Source organism: Hypanus sabinus, chromosome 20 (genome assembly GCF_030144855.1).
Source record: "Hypanus sabinus isolate sHypSab1 chromosome 20, sHypSab1.hap1, whole genome shotgun sequence".
Taxonomy (NCBI): domain Eukaryota; kingdom Metazoa; phylum Chordata; class Chondrichthyes; order Myliobatiformes; family Dasyatidae; genus Hypanus; species Hypanus sabinus.
In genome coordinates this window covers 42,094,454-42,113,276 of record NC_082725.1, presented here as the reverse complement: position 1 = coordinate 42,113,276, position 18,823 = coordinate 42,094,454, and the positions used below count along the sequence as shown (strand labels likewise).

General features: G+C 40.2%; 1 protein-coding gene across 1 annotated transcript in view; it reads right to left on the bottom strand.

The window, feature by feature from the left end:
- Positions 1–254: 254 nt before the first annotated feature.
- LOC132378462 (ankyrin repeat domain-containing protein 33B-like) overlaps positions 255–18,823 on the bottom strand; it is a 49,486-nt gene continuing 30,917 nt past the window's right edge. Inside the window, exons 2-4 of the mRNA XM_059945395.1 lie at positions 18,677–18,806; positions 11,144–11,284; positions 255–5,788 (exon numbers count right to left, since the gene is read on the bottom strand). Of these exons, the coding sequence (XP_059801378.1) occupies positions 4,938–5,788; positions 11,144–11,284; positions 18,677–18,806 (1,122 nt within the window). The 3' untranslated portion in view covers positions 255–4,937. The remainder of the gene's footprint in view (positions 5,789–11,143; positions 11,285–18,676; positions 18,807–18,823) is intronic.

Genomic DNA, 18,823 nt, shown 5'->3' with positions numbered 1-18,823 from the left:
AAACCTACTGCTGATCCCTGATGAAGATGGCAGAGTTTGTCATTGAAAAGTCGGTTAAAATCAATACCTGCACCTGGCTGGAAGCCGGAAGAGTTTATTCATCTGATGTATATTGCAAGATGTTACATGCCATTGTAAAGAAAATCCACTGCGACCCAGAAAGTGAGGCGATGAAAAAAGATGACAGAGAAAGTAGCATTTTCATCTAGTACTTTTAATAAAAACAATGTTTTAAGAATCTTTATAGTGTCGTTTTAAATTTTTATTTGACATTCAATATTTGATGCACTTCCAAAAGTACCAATAATGATGCTTAGTATTTTTGTTCACAAGGATCATCCTCAATAACAATCAAACTGAGTTTCCATATCAATTCAGTATCCTTAAAATTATTTTAAAACAATTTAAATATGATGTAGTTGTTTTGTAAAAATAGCTTGGTATTCCAGTTAATAAAAATTGCATATAAACATCTTGTTCTGACACAGTGTAGGACCATTACTGTTTAAATAATGATGACATCTTAACTCATTTCCTCTAGAATATCACAATAAAATTACAAATAGGGAAAGGTTCTACAATTTAAAGTTATTGCTAGGTGTTGAACTCAGAAAGCATTCTGATATCTTTGTGTGCCAGAGTTGCTGTGGATTGCCTGATCCCTGAGTGACCTTCCTTACTTTGTAAAATGTATTCCAACCCAGGGCTGGAGTACGTACGCTACATCACCCACTGAAAGCAATAAAGAGGACATGCTAAGAATTTTCTTGCATAATTCAAATGTCTATCCAAAGCAAATGATTTGCAAGTACCAAAATTCATTTTTGTGTTGCATGTTACCGGTGTTATCCCAGTACGTTTAATTTTTGGTTAGTGGCCATTTCCTGAGCGGAATAGAGATCACAAGATTAGATTTTCAAATGGAAATGACCTGGGTTACAGATCATAAATAAATCAAGTTCTATCTGAGGAATACGTAGTAGGACAGTGGTTAAGTTGCACAAGTAGCAGCTAGAATTCTGGATTATTTTTCCAGAGACATGAGTTCAAGTCCCACAGGGACTATTTGTGGAATTTAAATTCAAGTAATTAAATATCTGTAATTAAAGATAAATCTAGCTTTGTTACAGGTAATACAATAGTGTAAGATTTTCAATTAGAAACAATTGATGAACTAGGAAATCTGTCATCCTTTAACCCTCTAATTCCAAGTCTCCTCAGTTTCGGGGCAATTTAGGGATGAAATTTAATGGCATTGCCAGTGATTCCCACATTTTGCAATCAAATGAATAGGGCTAAATGCCCTCTTTAGTTTTATTGATTTTAGCTCAAGGATATAAGAGAAAACAATTACAGCTATAAGCTTTTAAGCACTTGTTTGTGGGTTTTTTGACCGTCTCTTTTCAAACCTTATAAGCAATAGTTTACCTTTATGCAAGTGTCACAGTTTTAGTGGGGAGCCAGCTCCTCATTTCTGATCTGTACGTTTTGACTTCAGGTTGGTAGATAGTAACATTGTGAAGTGGTCATATTTAAACATCATGTCACACAATTAGGTTATTGACAAAATTCTTTTTAAGTCTCAACAGAATGCTTTTGCTAATGCACTTGTCTGAATCAACTGGAAGCACAGTTGGAGCACCATGTGATTACATCCCTGAAACATAGGTAAATGTAATCCCACTGATAATGCTTGTTAATGAACAATGCTTCTCATACAAGGTAACTGCAGCTGCTGGGATTTTTCAATTAAAAAACAAGATTCTGGTGATGCTCAGCAAGTCAGGAACCATCTATTAAGAGAGTAACTAGAGTTAATGTGTCTGGTCACTAACCTTTGGAACTGGAAAAGAAAGAGGACCCAAAACATTAATTTTGTTTCTTTCTTTATTGATGTAATCTGACTTGCTGAGTGGCTCTGGCATTTTCTGTTTTTATTCTTGTATAATATCTTATTGCATAATACTTGCTGTCTGAAAATGACCCTGATCTGTGGGTTAAAATCTGCACCTTCCAGAAACAAAGTCCTAAACTGATTATCTGTTTGCTGGTATTGTGCAATCTTTGTTATTCCTATAAGTGAATCCAGATTCGGGTTTAATGCCATATGTAGGTGGTGTAACAGTGCAAATTATGTTTGATTGAACTGATGGCATAGACACAAAAACATGACACATAGTCTTCACCACCTAATTTACCTTCAGCTCTGATGGAGAACTTTTCATTCTCCATTCTAGTTAAGAAATCTATTAAACAGAACCTTTGGATGACTGAAATCTCCAACCTAGTGTGCAGAAGAATTAGTTTTCTTAAATTTAACAATTTTATAAAGTATGCCCCCCAACTACCTGACAGAGACCACTGAATCTGTAGGATGCTACTGTATAGGGTCAGATAGCATACCAAAAACTGCAACCTTTGTTTAAAATTGACCAAACTGCATCAAATATGATACAAAGATAGATGGGGGGGCGGGTATGTTTGAAGAAACAGGGAGTCTACAGGTGGACTATACATGGGCAAAGAAGTGGCAGAAAGAATACAGTGTTGGGAAATGTATGGTTTTACACTTTGGGAGAAGAAATGAAAGGGTCAACTATTTTCTAAATGGAGAGAAAATACAAAAATCATAGGTGCAAAGGGATTTGGGAGTTCTTATGCCGGATTCCCAAAAGATCAATTTGCAGGTTGAGTTCTGTAGTGAGGCAAATGCAACGTTAGCATTCATTTCAAGAGGACTGGAATATAAAAGCAAGGATATAATGTTGAGACTTTTTAAAGTACTGGTGTGGCCTCATTTGGAATATTGTGAGTGGTTTTGGGCCCCTCATCTTAGAAAGGATGAGCTGAAACTGGAGAGGGTTCAAAGGAGCTTCAGGATTAAATGACTGGTCATATGAAGAGCATCTGATGGCTCTGGGCCTGTATTCACTGGATTTCAGAAGAATGAGGGGTGACCCAATTAAAACTATTGAACGGTGAAAGGCCTTGATAGATTGGATGTGGAGAGATCTTTCCTATGGTGAGAGTGTCCAAGACCAGAGGACACAGCCTCAAAATACAGGGGTCCTTTTAGAACAAAGAGCAGGAGTTTCTTTAGGCAGAGAGTGGTGAATCAGTGGAATTCTTTGCCACAGGCAGCTATGGAGGCCAAGTCTTTCTGTATATTTAGGGCAGAGATTGGTCAGGGCATGAAGGGATGTTGGGGGGTGGGTAGTAGGAAATTGGGGTGGAGAGGAAAAATGGATGAGCCATGATGAAATGGCAGAGCAGACTCAATGGGCTAAATGGCCTAATTCTGCCTCTATATCGTATAGTCCTATGATCCAAATCAGCAAATAATGGGTTCCAACAACAAAAAGAATACACACTTGCCAAATGTTGTGAATGAATTCATACTCTCTGTATTTTAAGTTACTTAAGCATGTCAGACTTTGAAAAGTGAAAAACTCTGCTGACCACAGCTAGCCCCGACAATACACAAATTCTTGACTGACACCTTGGGCAATTACAGAGCTGAGTCTGAGAAGAAAGAATTTCAAATATGGCTTAGTACATGTGGGTTGGTATTCTTTAAACTGATATTTTCCCCTTTTACATAAAATCTTAGTTCATCCATAATCTCAGCGCCTTGTATCTTATTCACCTCTGCATTGAAAAGGGAATAAGCAACATCTTGTATATCCAGTAACACAGTGACCCAGTATTTGAATGAAAAGTTGGAAGAATAACTTGCAGCTGAACTCCTGCTTCTCAGCACAAGGCTACAATATTACTGTTCTCTCTCACACAAATACACATACACGCACATCTTGAAAATTAAAACAGCACATTGCGCTGCCCAAAAGGCTTGAGGGTGCCAACTACGATGCTCATAATATCCCTTCTCCACAGTGGGGCCATTTCTTTGTTGTAGGCCTAACCTTTGCCCTAGGAACAAATGTCAAGCAACTGGCTACTTGTTCTCCTAAACTGCTTTTTTTGTTTTGTAAACCAAGTTCAGGGACTGAAGTAAGGATTAGTAAATGAATTGAACTTAAACAGCAGTTCACAATAGGATACCAATGGGACAGGTGATTCAATCAGAGGTAGATTTCTCTATATTGAAGTGTTTTTTTTAAAACAAAGAAAAATTGTTGGGTCCTGCTACAGGAGGCTGTTTCTTTTTACTGCTACCCAATCAGTATCTTGCAAGCCTCAAAAACAAACAAGTTCTTGGAGCTGTCCACTAGTTTGCTAACTCAACATTTCCTTAAAACGTGAGCATGGTTCTTCTATGCAGTAGCATCATTGCCATCAAAATAAATCCACTGTTTTTAAAAACAATCACAGGTAAATTGTACCAGATGCCAATAATCTTAGCATTAATTGATCATATTAGGAGCAGTTCTTCCATTGTGGTAAGCTCAATTGACATGCTAACCTTCTGTTCTATTAAAGCCATATGTTTTGTGTTTGAGGTAAATGTGGCCCTCCACTCAATCTATACAGAAAAACCTATAAAACAATTGCTTGATGTTTTGACACCTGGCTTATTAAGCAAAGAATCAGTGTCCAAATGATCTATAACAAAAACATCAAATACTTTTTGACAATTTGCAGACTTGGAAGCTAAATTAAATTTCAAAGCTATTTTTAGAACAAAGGTGCAACTTATTTTGCCTCTGGACACTCAACAAGGGTGGATTGCATTAACTGAAGATTTCAAATACAATTAGCTACATCCTGTATAATGTACTAAAGTCACAGTCTTTGCACCATACCTTGAATTACCCAATACCTTCACCTTATGCTGATAATGTGGAAGTAGTAGTTGTAGACCTGAGCCTTACAAAACTTGGCAGGGCCAGGTCCTAATAAATTTTCCTGTTTAGCAGAGGAATTGTTCAGTTTTTTTTTCTGGTTATGATTTGCCTTTTGACATATTTTGTTTATCCCTACGACTTCCTTTTTAGTGCAATCTTGTGTTTTCTCTCTTTCTCTGCTTCTTCAGCTTTCCTTTTTTCTTCTTCTTCAGCTTTCTTTCTCTCTTCTTTCAGTTCCTTATACCTCCATATGGGTAGTTCCAGGAAATTGCTGCTCTTGACAGTGCTCTTCCTGCGCACTTTATCAGGATTGTAAGTAGGAGTGGGAGCTTTGACCACACGCACCTTAGGCACTACAATGCCTGGCTGAACACTACTCCATTTAAGCATGCTCAAGGGCATTAAACTACCCCTTCTGGAAGAAGCAGCTGATACATGTGAAGGGGAAGACTTCAATGTCTGTAGGCTGGCTCTCCTTTCCTTCTTTTTTGAGACCACCACTAGTTGAGAGTTCTGAAATAGTTTTTGGTATTTAACATAATCCTTGTTTGGAGCCTTTGTTTTACAAGACTCTTGCTGCCTCAGAATCTCCTGAACTGTGTACCTTTTCTTTCCCACGCAAGGGGGGCTACTTGGGCAGACTGTCCTGCAACCAGTCGCAACAAAAGGGCTGGTGATGGCCGTGGTCATTCTAACCATATGGTCCAGAGGCCCATCTTCTTCTGGATCATGTGGGAAGTTGATAGAAAATGCTGACCTAAGAGTTTCACATATTTTTTCCAAACAGTTCTTGGGCTCATTGGCTTTGGCTACCAGTTCTTTCAGTTTTGGCCACTCGGGCTTATAGTTATCACTGAATTGGACGGGGCAGGGCTTGGCCAGGAGTTTTTGCATGAGGAAGATTGTTTCATACCGCCCTGTAAACTGTGCCCATTGCTGTGGAGTGAATCCCTTCCCTGGATCGGTTGCGTTGATATCGGCACCTGGAGAGAAAGCATGATTAGATTATTATCTGAAATAGAATTTGTCCAGTGAATCCTGATGAAAAATATCTACAGTTGGGCCCAATTAGTAATAATACTCTTGCTTCTGAATCAGAAAGTTGTAAATTGAAATTTGGCTGACATTCGCCCACAAGACCTATTAGGAGAGTTAAGGTATTGGGATGTTGTCTTTTGGACCTCCCCACCTCCACCCCGAACCCATCAGCCATCTTAAAAGAGTGCTCTGGATCTATTTCAAAGATCATTTGTATCCAGGCTAATATATATCCCACAAACACATGCAGAATATGTAATCAGCTTCCTACATTACAGTATGTGCAAAAGAAAAAATCATTGGCCTGAAAATAATTCAGAAAAACAGGGTGTGTGCGAGGTTTTATGAAAATGCTGTTAGTTTCCCTATAGATCATGATCAGAATAGGTATGTTGTAGTGATACAGTGTTTATAGGTGTAGGAATTTCTTCACTACCCCAATCTCAGGAGTACAAATCCGAATTAATGACAACCTACATTAATATTAGCACCTTAAGTATAATAAATTTTCCCAATCTGTTTCACTGAACTGTGATCACACACAAAAGAGGTGGGGGTGGGATTTAAAAATACATCACACCTGACTACCCTCATTCCAGAGAAGGAAGACAGATATAGTGAAATTCTAGATGTTCACTAAATCACATTTGCTTAATATAGGGAAACTTAAAGCTGCTGAACAAGATCAGTATAAATAACAAATCCACATGTGCATCAAAATAGATAGTGAAATGCATCCTTTGCACCAGTGACCAACACACTCAGGGTGTGCTGCGTCCAGCCTGCAGGTATCGCCACGTTTCTGACACTAAACCCATATGTCACAGAGAGAATGTACAACTTCTTACAGACAGTGGCGGGAATTCAACCCTGATCTTACCGCTGGGACTGTAAAGCATTACAATGACAGCTATGCTACCCTGCGTGCTTGTTCAACTGAAGTTAATAGCATAAATTCCTGATCAGTAACTCAGGCATTAAGAAATGCAACATACTTGGAATACCCTGGAGTACCACTTCCATCCAGCGCTTAAGTGCATTGTGTGAAAGGAGTTGTGCCGTTTTTCTGGTTAATGGATTTAGCTGCATGCAACCTTGCTTTCCTATAGTTCTCTACAGCAAGATATCAGTGCAAACTGAAAACAAACAATTCATGTCAGTGCATGACCAGCATAGCTCAAATTACCATTCCTTCCACTGGACTGTGTAACCTCACTACATGTTGACAAGCTTTGCTGTTAGATTAGATGATACCACTACTGTTGTGTATGTGGCCTATATTATTAATAATAACAATGCTGGAGACGGGAACTAAGTTTCATGGTTCTTTACTGGTAGAGTCTGAACTTTAACACACACATATACAGATCCATATGCGTCTAGTAGTGCATGCAACAACGTGTTACTACAACATAAAGTAGTCCCTTATTATAATGTAGGCTAGGCGGTACAACTACCCTCTTTGACAGCCAGGAAATCAAGGTAACCCAATCTGGGTTGGAAACTAAGGTTGCCTGAAGTGACACAGTGAATCACCAGTCTTCAGACCGACAATTGCTGACTAACTGACATTGGGAAAAGATATGATGGAATACTAGAGTAATGTGTGAAAAGGTCATAGTCTGCAATTAGATCTCTTGTCACAATCCTAGAATACCTTACTCTACAGTCAATTTCATTGGTTTTTCAAGACAGATCAACTAGGACTGGATAATAAATGTTGGACATGTCCTTTTGCCAGAATATATACACTCGGTGGCCACTTTATTAGGTACACCTGCTCCTTAATGCATACGTTCAACCTGTGGTAGCACCTCAATTTATAAGAGCATGCAAACGCGGTCAAGTGTTTCAGTTGTAGTTCAGACCAAACGTCAGAATGGTGAAGAAGTGCAACCTAAGTGACAACGACTGTGGAACAATTGTTGGTGCCAGATAGGGTGGTTTGAGTATCTCAGAAACTGCCATTCTCCTGGGATCTTCATGCACAACAGTATCTAGAGTTAAAGAGAATGGTGTGAAAATGCCTTGATAATGAGTGAGGTCAAATGAGAATGGCCAGACTAGTTAATGCTGATTCAGGAAGACAGGAACTCAAGTAACCAAGCATTACAACAGTAGCGTGCAAAAGATCATCTCTGAGTTCACAATACGTCCAACCTTGAAGTGGATCGGCTACAGCAGCAGAAGACCACACAGGGTTCCAATTGCACAAGGTGGTATTGAAACCAAGGTCTTGAAGCCTTTTGTTTAGTTTTGAAGGGATGATGGTATTGAATGCCAAGCTGTAGTCAATAAAGAGTACCCTAATGTATGCATCTTTGCTGTCCAGATGTTCCAGAAGTGAGTGAAGAGCCAACAAGGTGACATCTGTCATGGACCTGTAGACAAGGGTGGAGTGGCTCCAAGTCACTTCTCAGGTAGGAGTTGATATACTTCATCACCAACCTCTCAAAACACTTCATCACTGTGGATGTAAGTGCTACTGGATAATAATCACTGAGGCAGATTACCATGTTCTTCTTAGGCACTGGTATAAGTGAAGTCTGCTTGAAACAGGTGAGATCTCAGACTACCAACGTGAGAAGTTAAAGATCTCAGTGAACACTCCAGCCAGTTGATCAGCACAGGTGTTTAGTCAGGACCAAATACTTTTAATGAGTTCACCCTCCTGAAAGCAGCTCACATGTCAATCTCAGGGACTGAAATCGCAAGATCATTTAGAGGCTGCAGGAGCTTGTTATGGTTCCTCCATGTTTTGAAGGTCAAAGTGAGCACTGAAGGCATTGAGCTAATCTGGAAGTGAAATCCTGTTGTTACCTACAGTATGTCATCTGATTTTACTTTATAGGAGGTGATAGCATTCAAGCCCTGCCACACTGTCGAGCATCCTTCATTGATTCCAGTTTAGTCTGAATTGCCACTTGACAGAGGCCTGGATACAACTCTCATCGGGGTCTTTTTACCCTCTGCAATTTCTTAACTCTACCCACTAGGATTCTGCATCTTCTGATTCTATGTCACCTCTTTCTAAGGATTTAATTTCATTTTTTTACCAACAGAGCCACCCCAAACCCTCTGCCTATTGTCTGTCCTTTCGATAAAGGTGTATCTTTGAATGTTAAGATCCCAACTATGATCAACTTTCAGCCATGTCTTAAGTGATTACCACATCGTCAATCTTGCCAACCTGCCAATCTTTAACTGAGCTACATGATCATCTGCCTTATTCCGTATACTGCATGCATTCAAATATAACATGTTCAGTCCTGTATTCACCAGCCTTTTCGAGTTTTCCCCATCGCCTGCCAGTCCGTCCTTGGCCCTAATCACTCCAGTTCCCATCCCATGCCAACTTAGTTTAAACCTTCCCCAACATCTCTAGCAAACCTGCCTGCCAGGATATTGGTCCCCCTCAGGTTGTGTAACCCATCCTTTTTGTACAGGTCATACCTTCCCCGCATGGCCTAGTGGGCAAGGAATCAGACTAGTAACCTCGAGACCGACGGATGCCACCACCACCTTCCCCAGAAGAGATCCCAATGATCTGAAACCCAGCCCCCTGTACCACTTCCTCAGTCACTCATTCATCTATACCATCATCATACTCCTGCCCTGGCATCGGAAGTAATCCAGAGATAACTACCTCATAAATACCATTCTTCAGCCTTTCTGATAACTCTCTATACTCACTGCGGTTGACCTCTTCCCTCCTTTCACTCAAGTCATTGGTGCTAATGTACACACCCTTCTGCTTGACAACCTTCTGCAGCCACTATGAGACGTCCTGGTCCCTGGAACCTGGGAGGCAGCACACTATCCAGGCTTCTCTGTCAGTGCCACAGAATCTCCTGTTCATTCCTCTAACTATCAAGTTTCCTATCACTACCGCTCTGCCTGACTTTATCCTTCCTTGCTGAGCCTCAGAATGGGCCATAGTCCCACTGGTCTGGCTGCTGCCGTTGTGCCCTAATAGGTCATCCCCCCAGCAATATCGAAAGGGTATGCTTGTTGCTGAGGAGAATGGCCACATGGGAACCCTGTACTGACAGCTTACTCTCCTTACTTCTGATGGTCACCCATCTACTAGCTGAAGCCCGCACTCCAGGTGTGATCACCGAAGTAAGAGACTCATCTATCAAATTTTCATCCTCCCGGTTGATCCTGACTGCATCCAGCTCCAGCTCCAGTTCCCTGACCTTGTCAGTCAGGAGTACTTACTACAGATGGAGTCATCAGGGAGACCGTTAGGTATTCTGAGATCCCACATCTCACGGGAGGAGCGTTCCACAGCCTGAACTACCATCCTGCCTACAGTTGTTATGTCTCCTAACTTCTCAAACTCAAGTTTTAGCTTGTGTCTGTTCCTGCCTAAGCCTGTGGCCAAAGCCTGACCGCTCCCACAATGGCTGCACTGCTCGAACCCGCTTCTTGTTATTGGCCCTTGCTATTAAACCATGAAATCTCTGCAGACAAGTCCCAACCGCCCCCACTTGCTTTTTAAGACTGGCACATGATGTCCACAAAGAACTGTCTCCAATACACTCCATGATTTCCCACTCCACAGACCTCAAAAGAGTAATCAAGTCCTCAAAAATTTATCAAAATAAGTGCCAGTTTTAAGAGGGACTGCCATGGATTGAACATCTGGATCAAGCTCACATACTGGGTACCAGCACCTCCCTCTACAGGTGATGGGTACGCTTCAATGGGAAAAGCCCAGACAAGAGGTTGGGAAGTATCTACAAGTAAAATCAATACATATTGCCATACACCAGATGTTTTAGTTGCTAGTTAAAATAGCAAGCTGATTCTATTGTCCACTCACAATTGAATTAATGTATCTCCTAGCACCTTTCAGGCCAGATTTTCCTCACCACAAATTATTGCACTAATCACTTCTCTGTACATTATCACTGACATTTTTCATCTTCAGTTACACCAGATCTGTGTGCTCTGGTTACAAACCCTCTAGTAGAAGCATCTAACTCCTATGCACTGGTACAAAATATATTAAATTTTGAGCCATTAAATCTCTGATCTCCTTTGCTGTAAGGAAAGATTCTTGTACCTTTCAACATCGCCAATGCATCCCATCCTTAAAATGTCCATTGCACCCTCTGCAGGATCTTGGTGCCCATTTTAAAGTTTCTTGCCTAGAATATACCAGCCGTGTAAAAAGGCTTAACTTCCTTGCTTTTGGTCTGTATTGCTCAATTTAAGAGGCTTGGGATCTTGTACACCTCGAGAAAACAGATGAGTTATCGCAAATGATACTAGTTGAAATCAGTGGCACTTACCTGCCAGCATCAGGGCTCTGACACAATCTGTTCTTCCTTGCATTCCTGCTTTCATTAGTGCAGTGAACCCATGAACATTCCTCTTCTCAATGTCAATCCCAGGATAATAGTTCAGCAAGTAATTAGTGATGGTAATGTGCCCTGCAAAAGATACAATGCTTAGAGATTACAAATCCACAGAATCAGAGCAGCCGTGCACGGACTATGTTCTACCAGTCTGCACAGATAATTGCAACAAAAATGATATCTTGAAAGATACAAAAATTATTTTCTCTCTAGAATTTTTCAGACTGCTGTATTTATATACTGAATTTCAAACTACATGATCTTAAGCATTTCACCCATTTAAGCCTAATTTTGCACGATTTCCACACCAGATTCCCTTAATATTGTGTAATATACTTTCACCCTTATTTTGTTGGTTGAGTGGTCAGGGATCCAAAGGAAATGCTCCTCCTCTTCATAATTGTGCTGCGGGATCTTTTCCATCCACCAGAGATGGATGGTTTCAGTTCAAGGATGTTACTTTCTTCCAATTGCATTATAGTATCAAAGTATTATTAATGATAACCAAAGGAGAAAAGAAAACTCCTTTCCATTCCAAACAGGTGAAGGTCAGAATATATTCACATTAAACCACTGGTCTCAATTCGAGAAACCACAGCATCAGTAGGTGTGGTGAGTGAAAGAAATATGTGGTCAAGGATTATGGTTGACACTTTTACTCTCGTTGGCAAACCTCCACAAACGTATATTACTTCCATTATTTTTTTTTGCAGTCATTTCACAAAATTACTGTCAGCAAATAGGAGATAAAACAAACTTAAGAACATCAAAATACAGGAGCAAGAGTAGACTATTCATCTCCTCTACCTCACCATTCAATATTGTCAAGAGTTGTTCTGCCCTAGGTCAATTTCCTCATGTGCTAGTTCTCCATAGCCCCACAATTCCTCCATTTTTCAAAAATATTATCATCTTTTTCTATAATTACCTCCCAATGAATCAGACTCCACATCTTCTAGAGAATTTAATTTTTTCCATACTCTACTGGTACATAATATGAATAATCTATTATTATCTGATTTCTACTTTACCCCCCCCCCCCCCAGCACATTGATGAAGAGAAACCAGTTCTCATCACTTCCAGAAAAACTACTCAGGCAAAAGATGCTTATGAGAGTGCTCTGTTGACAGTAGGCTGCGTGAACAAAGCAAGGACCACTCTAATGTTCTGTTAAGGTGCTTCATAAAGTACTAATGGAAGGCCACAACCTCAGAAAAACAGTACTGCCATAGGTGATAGAGTTGAGTTTCAAATTAGAATGCAGAACAACACATTACAGGAAAGCCCTTCAACGCATGCTGTCTACACCCACCACAACAGCAACCAATCCCATTTTCCTTAACATTCCTCTATTCCTTGTCTGTGATTCTTAAATGCTGTTATGATATCCGCTCTCAAATAGCCCCTGTCAGTGTACTCCTGGCAACAGGCACGGTTTTTAAAAAACTTGCCTCATAAATCCCCCCTTAACCTATGTCTATAATACAATGGATTCAGGTTAATTGGCTCATTAGTTAGTCATTATTTTGGACAATTAAAGAAAAACAACTAAATTGAGAAAATAGCCGGGATTCCCTTCGTTTACTTGGGACACTATGCCTCTTAATTGGGGCAGGAGACGGTTGCTGAACAGTACCTAACCAGCGGCAGATGGTGCACTTGAATTTTTGTTAGACATTACACTGTGCTTAGAGTGGTCAGCTTTTAAACACTGTCACGTGCATGCATTTCTCTTCAAAAATCAGTGGGGTTTTTTTTTACGCTGGTCATTGACAAGAAATAAGCGGTCAGACAATTCAGAGTTGTTTTGTTTCCATGACTTCAAGCAATCAGGCCTGCATATGCCAGAAACGGCCAAGAGTGAAAATGAAATGATTACACTTCAAGTTAGGAATTAAGAAGGTATTGACCATCTATTTGAATGTAACAAAGAAAATGATGGAGGACACAATCATCTAAAGCATTGTATGAAAGTAGTCCATTATATGCACAGATTTTGTTCACTTACAGTCAATCAAAAGAAAGCAAAATAAATTCCTCCATCGATAACTATCAGGAACTAATGCAGTGTTATTATACTATAGAGGCATTGGTAGTGTCCTCATTTGTTCCATATTTCATTTAAATATATAACTTGTTACTCAGTTAAATGGTTTTTGCATCTTCACTATTTACATGAAACTTTGGCTAATGGGGCACCTGCTTAATGGAGCCAAAATGTACTGGTCCTGATGCTGTCTCAATTAACCAGAATCCACTGTATTTGACATTACTGAACTGATTCCACACAAACTGGCCCAAAAATCACTGATTTTCTGCCCATTCAGAGAACGGTCTCAGTTCCTTGGTGAGATTATCCAACCTTCATCGAAGGACACCTTTTCAGATTTGGAACTAATTATTTTCAAGGCCACCTAATGATATTAATGGAATGTAAAGACATCTAGGACTGTAGAGGGAATATTGAGTAATCCTCTATCTTTCTAAAATAACTGCCGAGAGGTGGGGTGCGATCCCGAGCATCAGGGAAGAAAATGCGAGGTTTGAAATTGATACAGAAGTCAGTGACATCAAACTGGATAACAAGACTGGAGAATCGCCAGGAGAAGGAAATGCTATGAGATTAAACTGGAGTTATTTCAATGCAGGAATTCCGTCAGATAAGGCAGATGAATTCAAGACTTGGATAGCTAAGTGGGACTGGGATATTATAGCCATTATGGAAACATGGCTAAGGGAAGGACAGGATAGACAACTTAATGTTCCGGGGTACAGGTGCTTTAGTCAGGAAAGAGGAGGGGAAGTTGCCTCTTCGATTAAAAGGAATGTTACTGCAGTAGTCAGAGATTAAATTACTGGAGGATCATCTACTGTGGATTTGTGGGTGAAGCTGAGAAATAAGAAAGAATGATAACATCCTTGCGATCATTCTATAGTCAACAGGAGTCAGAAGAATAAATAAGCAGGGAGGTTGTACAGGGTCGTAAGAATATTAGGGTTATCACAATAAGAGATTTTAACTTCCCTAACATACACTGCGACTGGCATACTGTTAAGTTCTTAGATGGGGTGGAATTTGTTAAATGCATTCAGGAATATTTCCCAGGGCCCTGCTAGGCAGAGGGCACAGGTCAACCTACACTTGGGCAACAGGATGGGGAAAGTGACTGAGGTGACAACTGGAGGGCACTTTGAGACCACTTTCCACGGTTCCAGTTTTTGGAATAGTTTTGGAAAGGCTCAGGATTGTCCACAGGCTCAAATTCTAAATTGGGGAAAAGGCAAATGTTGGCAGTAGGAGGCCGGAGCTTACTAAAAGTCCATGACTCATGGGTTTCTTCCAGGTGCTCCAGTTTCCAGTTAGGTTACTTGATCACCTGGGTGCAATTAGGCAACATGTGCTTGTGGGGCAAAAGGGCCCATTACCACGGTGTATTGAAGTAGGTTGCTTGTGGCCAACGGGACCAGAGGCAAGTGGTTTAAAGATAAGGCAGTGAGAGCTCAAGGTCAGCATGTTGAAGGTCTAGGCTGGTTGGAGCAGGAAGCCCTGTATAATGAGGGATTTTGAGACTGGCCAGGGGAAAAAAAGGCGGTGGCATTGATCAGCTGCAGTCAGCTAGGATCTAGAGAATTCCTGCAGAAGTAATACACATAAAATGCTGGACCAGCAGGTCAGGCAGCATCCCTGGAAAGAAACAAGCAATCAACATGGTGTTTTGGACTGAGAACCTGCATCAGGAGGAGCATGAGGGATGTAAAATGTAGTCTCAAGAAAATCAGGAAGCCAAAAAGAGGGCATGAGATAACTTTGGCAGTGATTTTATGGGAACGATGTAACTAGGGAGGCTTCAAAGAGCAAAGGGGACACCTTTGTGTGGAGCTGCAGATGGGCAAGGTCCATAATGAACATTTCCCTTGTTTGTTTTTTACTGTGGAAAAGTAACTGGGGAGGTTTTGGTAGTAGTAAACATTGCAGTAGAAGCACTGGGTGTCATAAAAGTTGTGAACATCAATAAATCTTCGAGGCTTAAGCAGGCTTATCCAAGAACTCAGTGAGAGTCGAGAGAACAAATTGTAGGAGGCCTGGCTAACATGTTTGCATCTTTGTTAGCCACACATGAGGTGCTGGTAGATTGGAGGAGAGCAAATATTATACATTTATATAATAAAGGGAAACCTGAGTATTTTAATACCAATTAATCTTCTTTAAAAAATCTAACCAAGACCAATTATGGTCAGGTGACATGAACAGTGGAAATGACTGGACATGGTTATGATAGCACAGGTTTATTATCACTGTCCTTTAATGACATGAAATTTGTTTTGCTGCAGCAGTACAAAGACATTAAAATTACAATAAATTACAAAATAAATACAGTAAATAGAGCATGAAAAAAGGAATAATGAGGTAATATCAGGGACTGTTCATAATTCTGATGGCAGAGGGGAAGAAGCTGTTTCTGAATCATCAGTTGAGTGCAGTCAGACTGCTGTACCTCCTTCCCAATGGTAATTACAAGAGGACATATTCCAGGTGGTGAGAACCTTCAGTAATGGATGCTGCCTTCATACAGTCTTATTTTTATATTTCAAAGAAAATGCTTGGGTAAACATTTAGGAAAAAAAGCTACCTATGTAAACTCTACTGCCAGTACTGCCAAACTCCATATTTAGTTCAGGTCTTCTATGGCAATATTAAATCTGCAGTTGAATGCTGCAGCTTTGAAACATTTATGTAAAACATTTCAGTAAGTTTAAACTTAATTATTTCAGAAGAATTTAATTTGCAATCTGGACCTCAATAGTGCATTTAATCAACTAATGGTACAAAGGGCAAAGCACTATGATGAACTTTATGTGCAGGGATCTTCCCTTGGCAACTACAGTATGTAAGGAAACCTTTCATGTGACAAAACAACACCAACTGCTACGATCCATCATAAAGTTCCTGTTTTTTTTTCCATTTACTATCAGTACTTCAAAAATCAAAGCAGGATTCCAACTATTCATTGAACCTAAAGAACTAGAGTTAGTGACGCAAAGCGCAGCCCAGCACGGAGATTCTTGCCAATTTTTACTGAATCTCAAAACCAGGCCTATAGTGCCTCCGACTGATAGTCTAACCCACTGTTTGATCTTTCCAATGAGTTCAACACATTATCAGGATTCACACTGCAGTCAGTATTGAGGAAGTATCAAATTATTCAGCATGATGCAAAACTTGTTTGTCCTTTTAAGGAGAACATAATAGCATGACACTACAATATATAAAAAAAAACAGGGATTGAACATTGAAAACCAAACTTGACAGGTATTTTCAGACAAGAGTGACAAGGGATATGGAATGAAAGGAGATAAATGTTGATATAGATCAGCCACAGTGGAGCTGAATGACAGGCTGGCTGAATGGTCTAATCCGGTTCCTTTGTTCCACTCTCAAAGCAAAATCAGAATGTTACAATTTGACATTTTTTAGGCAATCCTAGTGTGCAATTCTGAAATACTGACAGACACCCAGCAGTGAGATTGAGAGTAGAAATCACTATTTAGGTTCTGCTGATGAATGTAAACATTGAGTTTTGCGTCTGCAGTTTTCTATCTCAGCAAAGCTGCCAGATTGAATTACTGTTTTGAAGTGTGTTGCCAGGTGCCCATTAATTGATATTTATGTTTTACAATGTCACAGTAACATTTCCTCAATATGCCCTGCCCATCTTGAAGTAGTTCCTATGCAGCGCAACACATAGACATTCAAGTGATGGAAATAAAACAGTCACATAATTGCCATTCATCTATCCAATTATCAGAACTGCCAGTGATATTACGAATAGCTAACTGATTATTAGTCAACTGACTAAGGTATAAGCACCTGGAACTGGGGAATGGTTCTTCATACTGAAAAAGTAGATTCAATATTGAAAAGGGCACATCACGTAAAAAGAGCATAAAGTAGGAAGAAACTGCCAGCTTGAGGAAGAATGTTCTACACTGAAATAGACAATTTGCATCAAGTTATGGTATCCAGCACCCAGGATGCAATCTCTGCAAGAACCAAGGGTACTCAGCATAGGATGCCATCCCACACTGCATTTATGATTTTGAAAGCGGACGCACTGCATGGAGAAAAAATACCAAGGTGAGAAAAGCAATCCTGTATTTTAGGAAGGAAACTTTGCTTTGAGAAAAAGTGCCATGCTTTAAGGGAAGGCAACCAGTCCAAAGCAGGATGTCTTACAAGGAGAAACCTCATTGGGTGAGGTTGCCAAATCTTAACAGTGTACAAGAGACCATCTCTTTCATCCTATTAATCCTGACAGCATGTCTTGAATCCTCAAAAAAAAAGGTTATTTTATCACTAATGTGCACTTGAAGCAATGTAGGGCTGCAAATATAGACTTACCCAGGTAAAGTAAGAAATACCATCCTCAGACGTCAGAGATTAAATCACAAACCAAATGACCTGTGGTACATGACAGTGCTAATAGGCGATTTCAGTATTTGAGTACTGACTTGAAGGATGAGTTCTCCGATATTCAGCATGAAAAACCAGGTCATGCTCAATGGACCAACATAATCCACGTTTTCTAACACCAGTAACATTTCCAGACTGGTTTATTATTGCCACCTGTATAGAGACACAGGGGAAAAGCTTTCTGTCTGTTAGGGATTAATCATCTACCTGAACACCTAAGTTAAGGCATCTCTGAAAGTGAAGTAATTCTACCATTGCAATGCTGCAGGACACAGAGCACTCCAGTGCTGCTGTAGCCCAAAGCTCGTAACTAAAAATGCATGATTCCTTCCTTATTCCTTCAGGCATTTCTGTGCCATAGTGAAACAGCCAACACTCCAGAATAATTACTACCTTACTTTTAAAGGTTCTTCAAGAGGTTATGTTTGTTATTCCCTGGTATGGGCTGAAATCCGAGTTATTTACAATTGCATTCAGCATGCTTTAGGACTGGTGAACCCAAGCATTGGCAGCCTTGAGTTCTCGATGTCCCATGTTATTGCTGTATGTGACTTCCTCCAAAAGTAAAATGCTTTTCAATTTTCATCTATTCTACTTGTCAACATCTAATGGAAAATTCCTAGTTTGGCTGGTGTCCCCATCCAACTGCAACTGACCAGCAAATCATTTAAATAAAATACCAGGTACCAGCCATCATTATGGGAAGGGAAGCAATTATTTTAACAATGTGCAAACGAATTAAGTCACCAAGTGCAAGCTGTAATGGGGGGGGGGGGGGGGGGGAAATTGGTGTGAAAATCTCCCCTCACTTTCCTGAAGCAGCAAACTGAAATTTGGCCCTGCACAGGAAGAATCTGGCAAGTCAGTTTTGCAATTGGTTCCATCCTCAAATGAATTTCAAGGTGAGATATAATTTAAAATGGAGCGGTGGGCAGAGGCACACGTAATAGAATATACTGCAGCTAACAAGTTTAGTGATCATTTTGTTTCTTACCTGCTTGTGCTGCAATGATCAGAGCTGTGTTTCCCTCCTTGTCTTGCCAGTTGACATCAAGGTGAGGGCATTGAGCCAAGATGAAAACAATGTCCATGAACCCCTGATAACAAGCCACCATCAGTCCAGTCTGGAAGCAGAAAACAC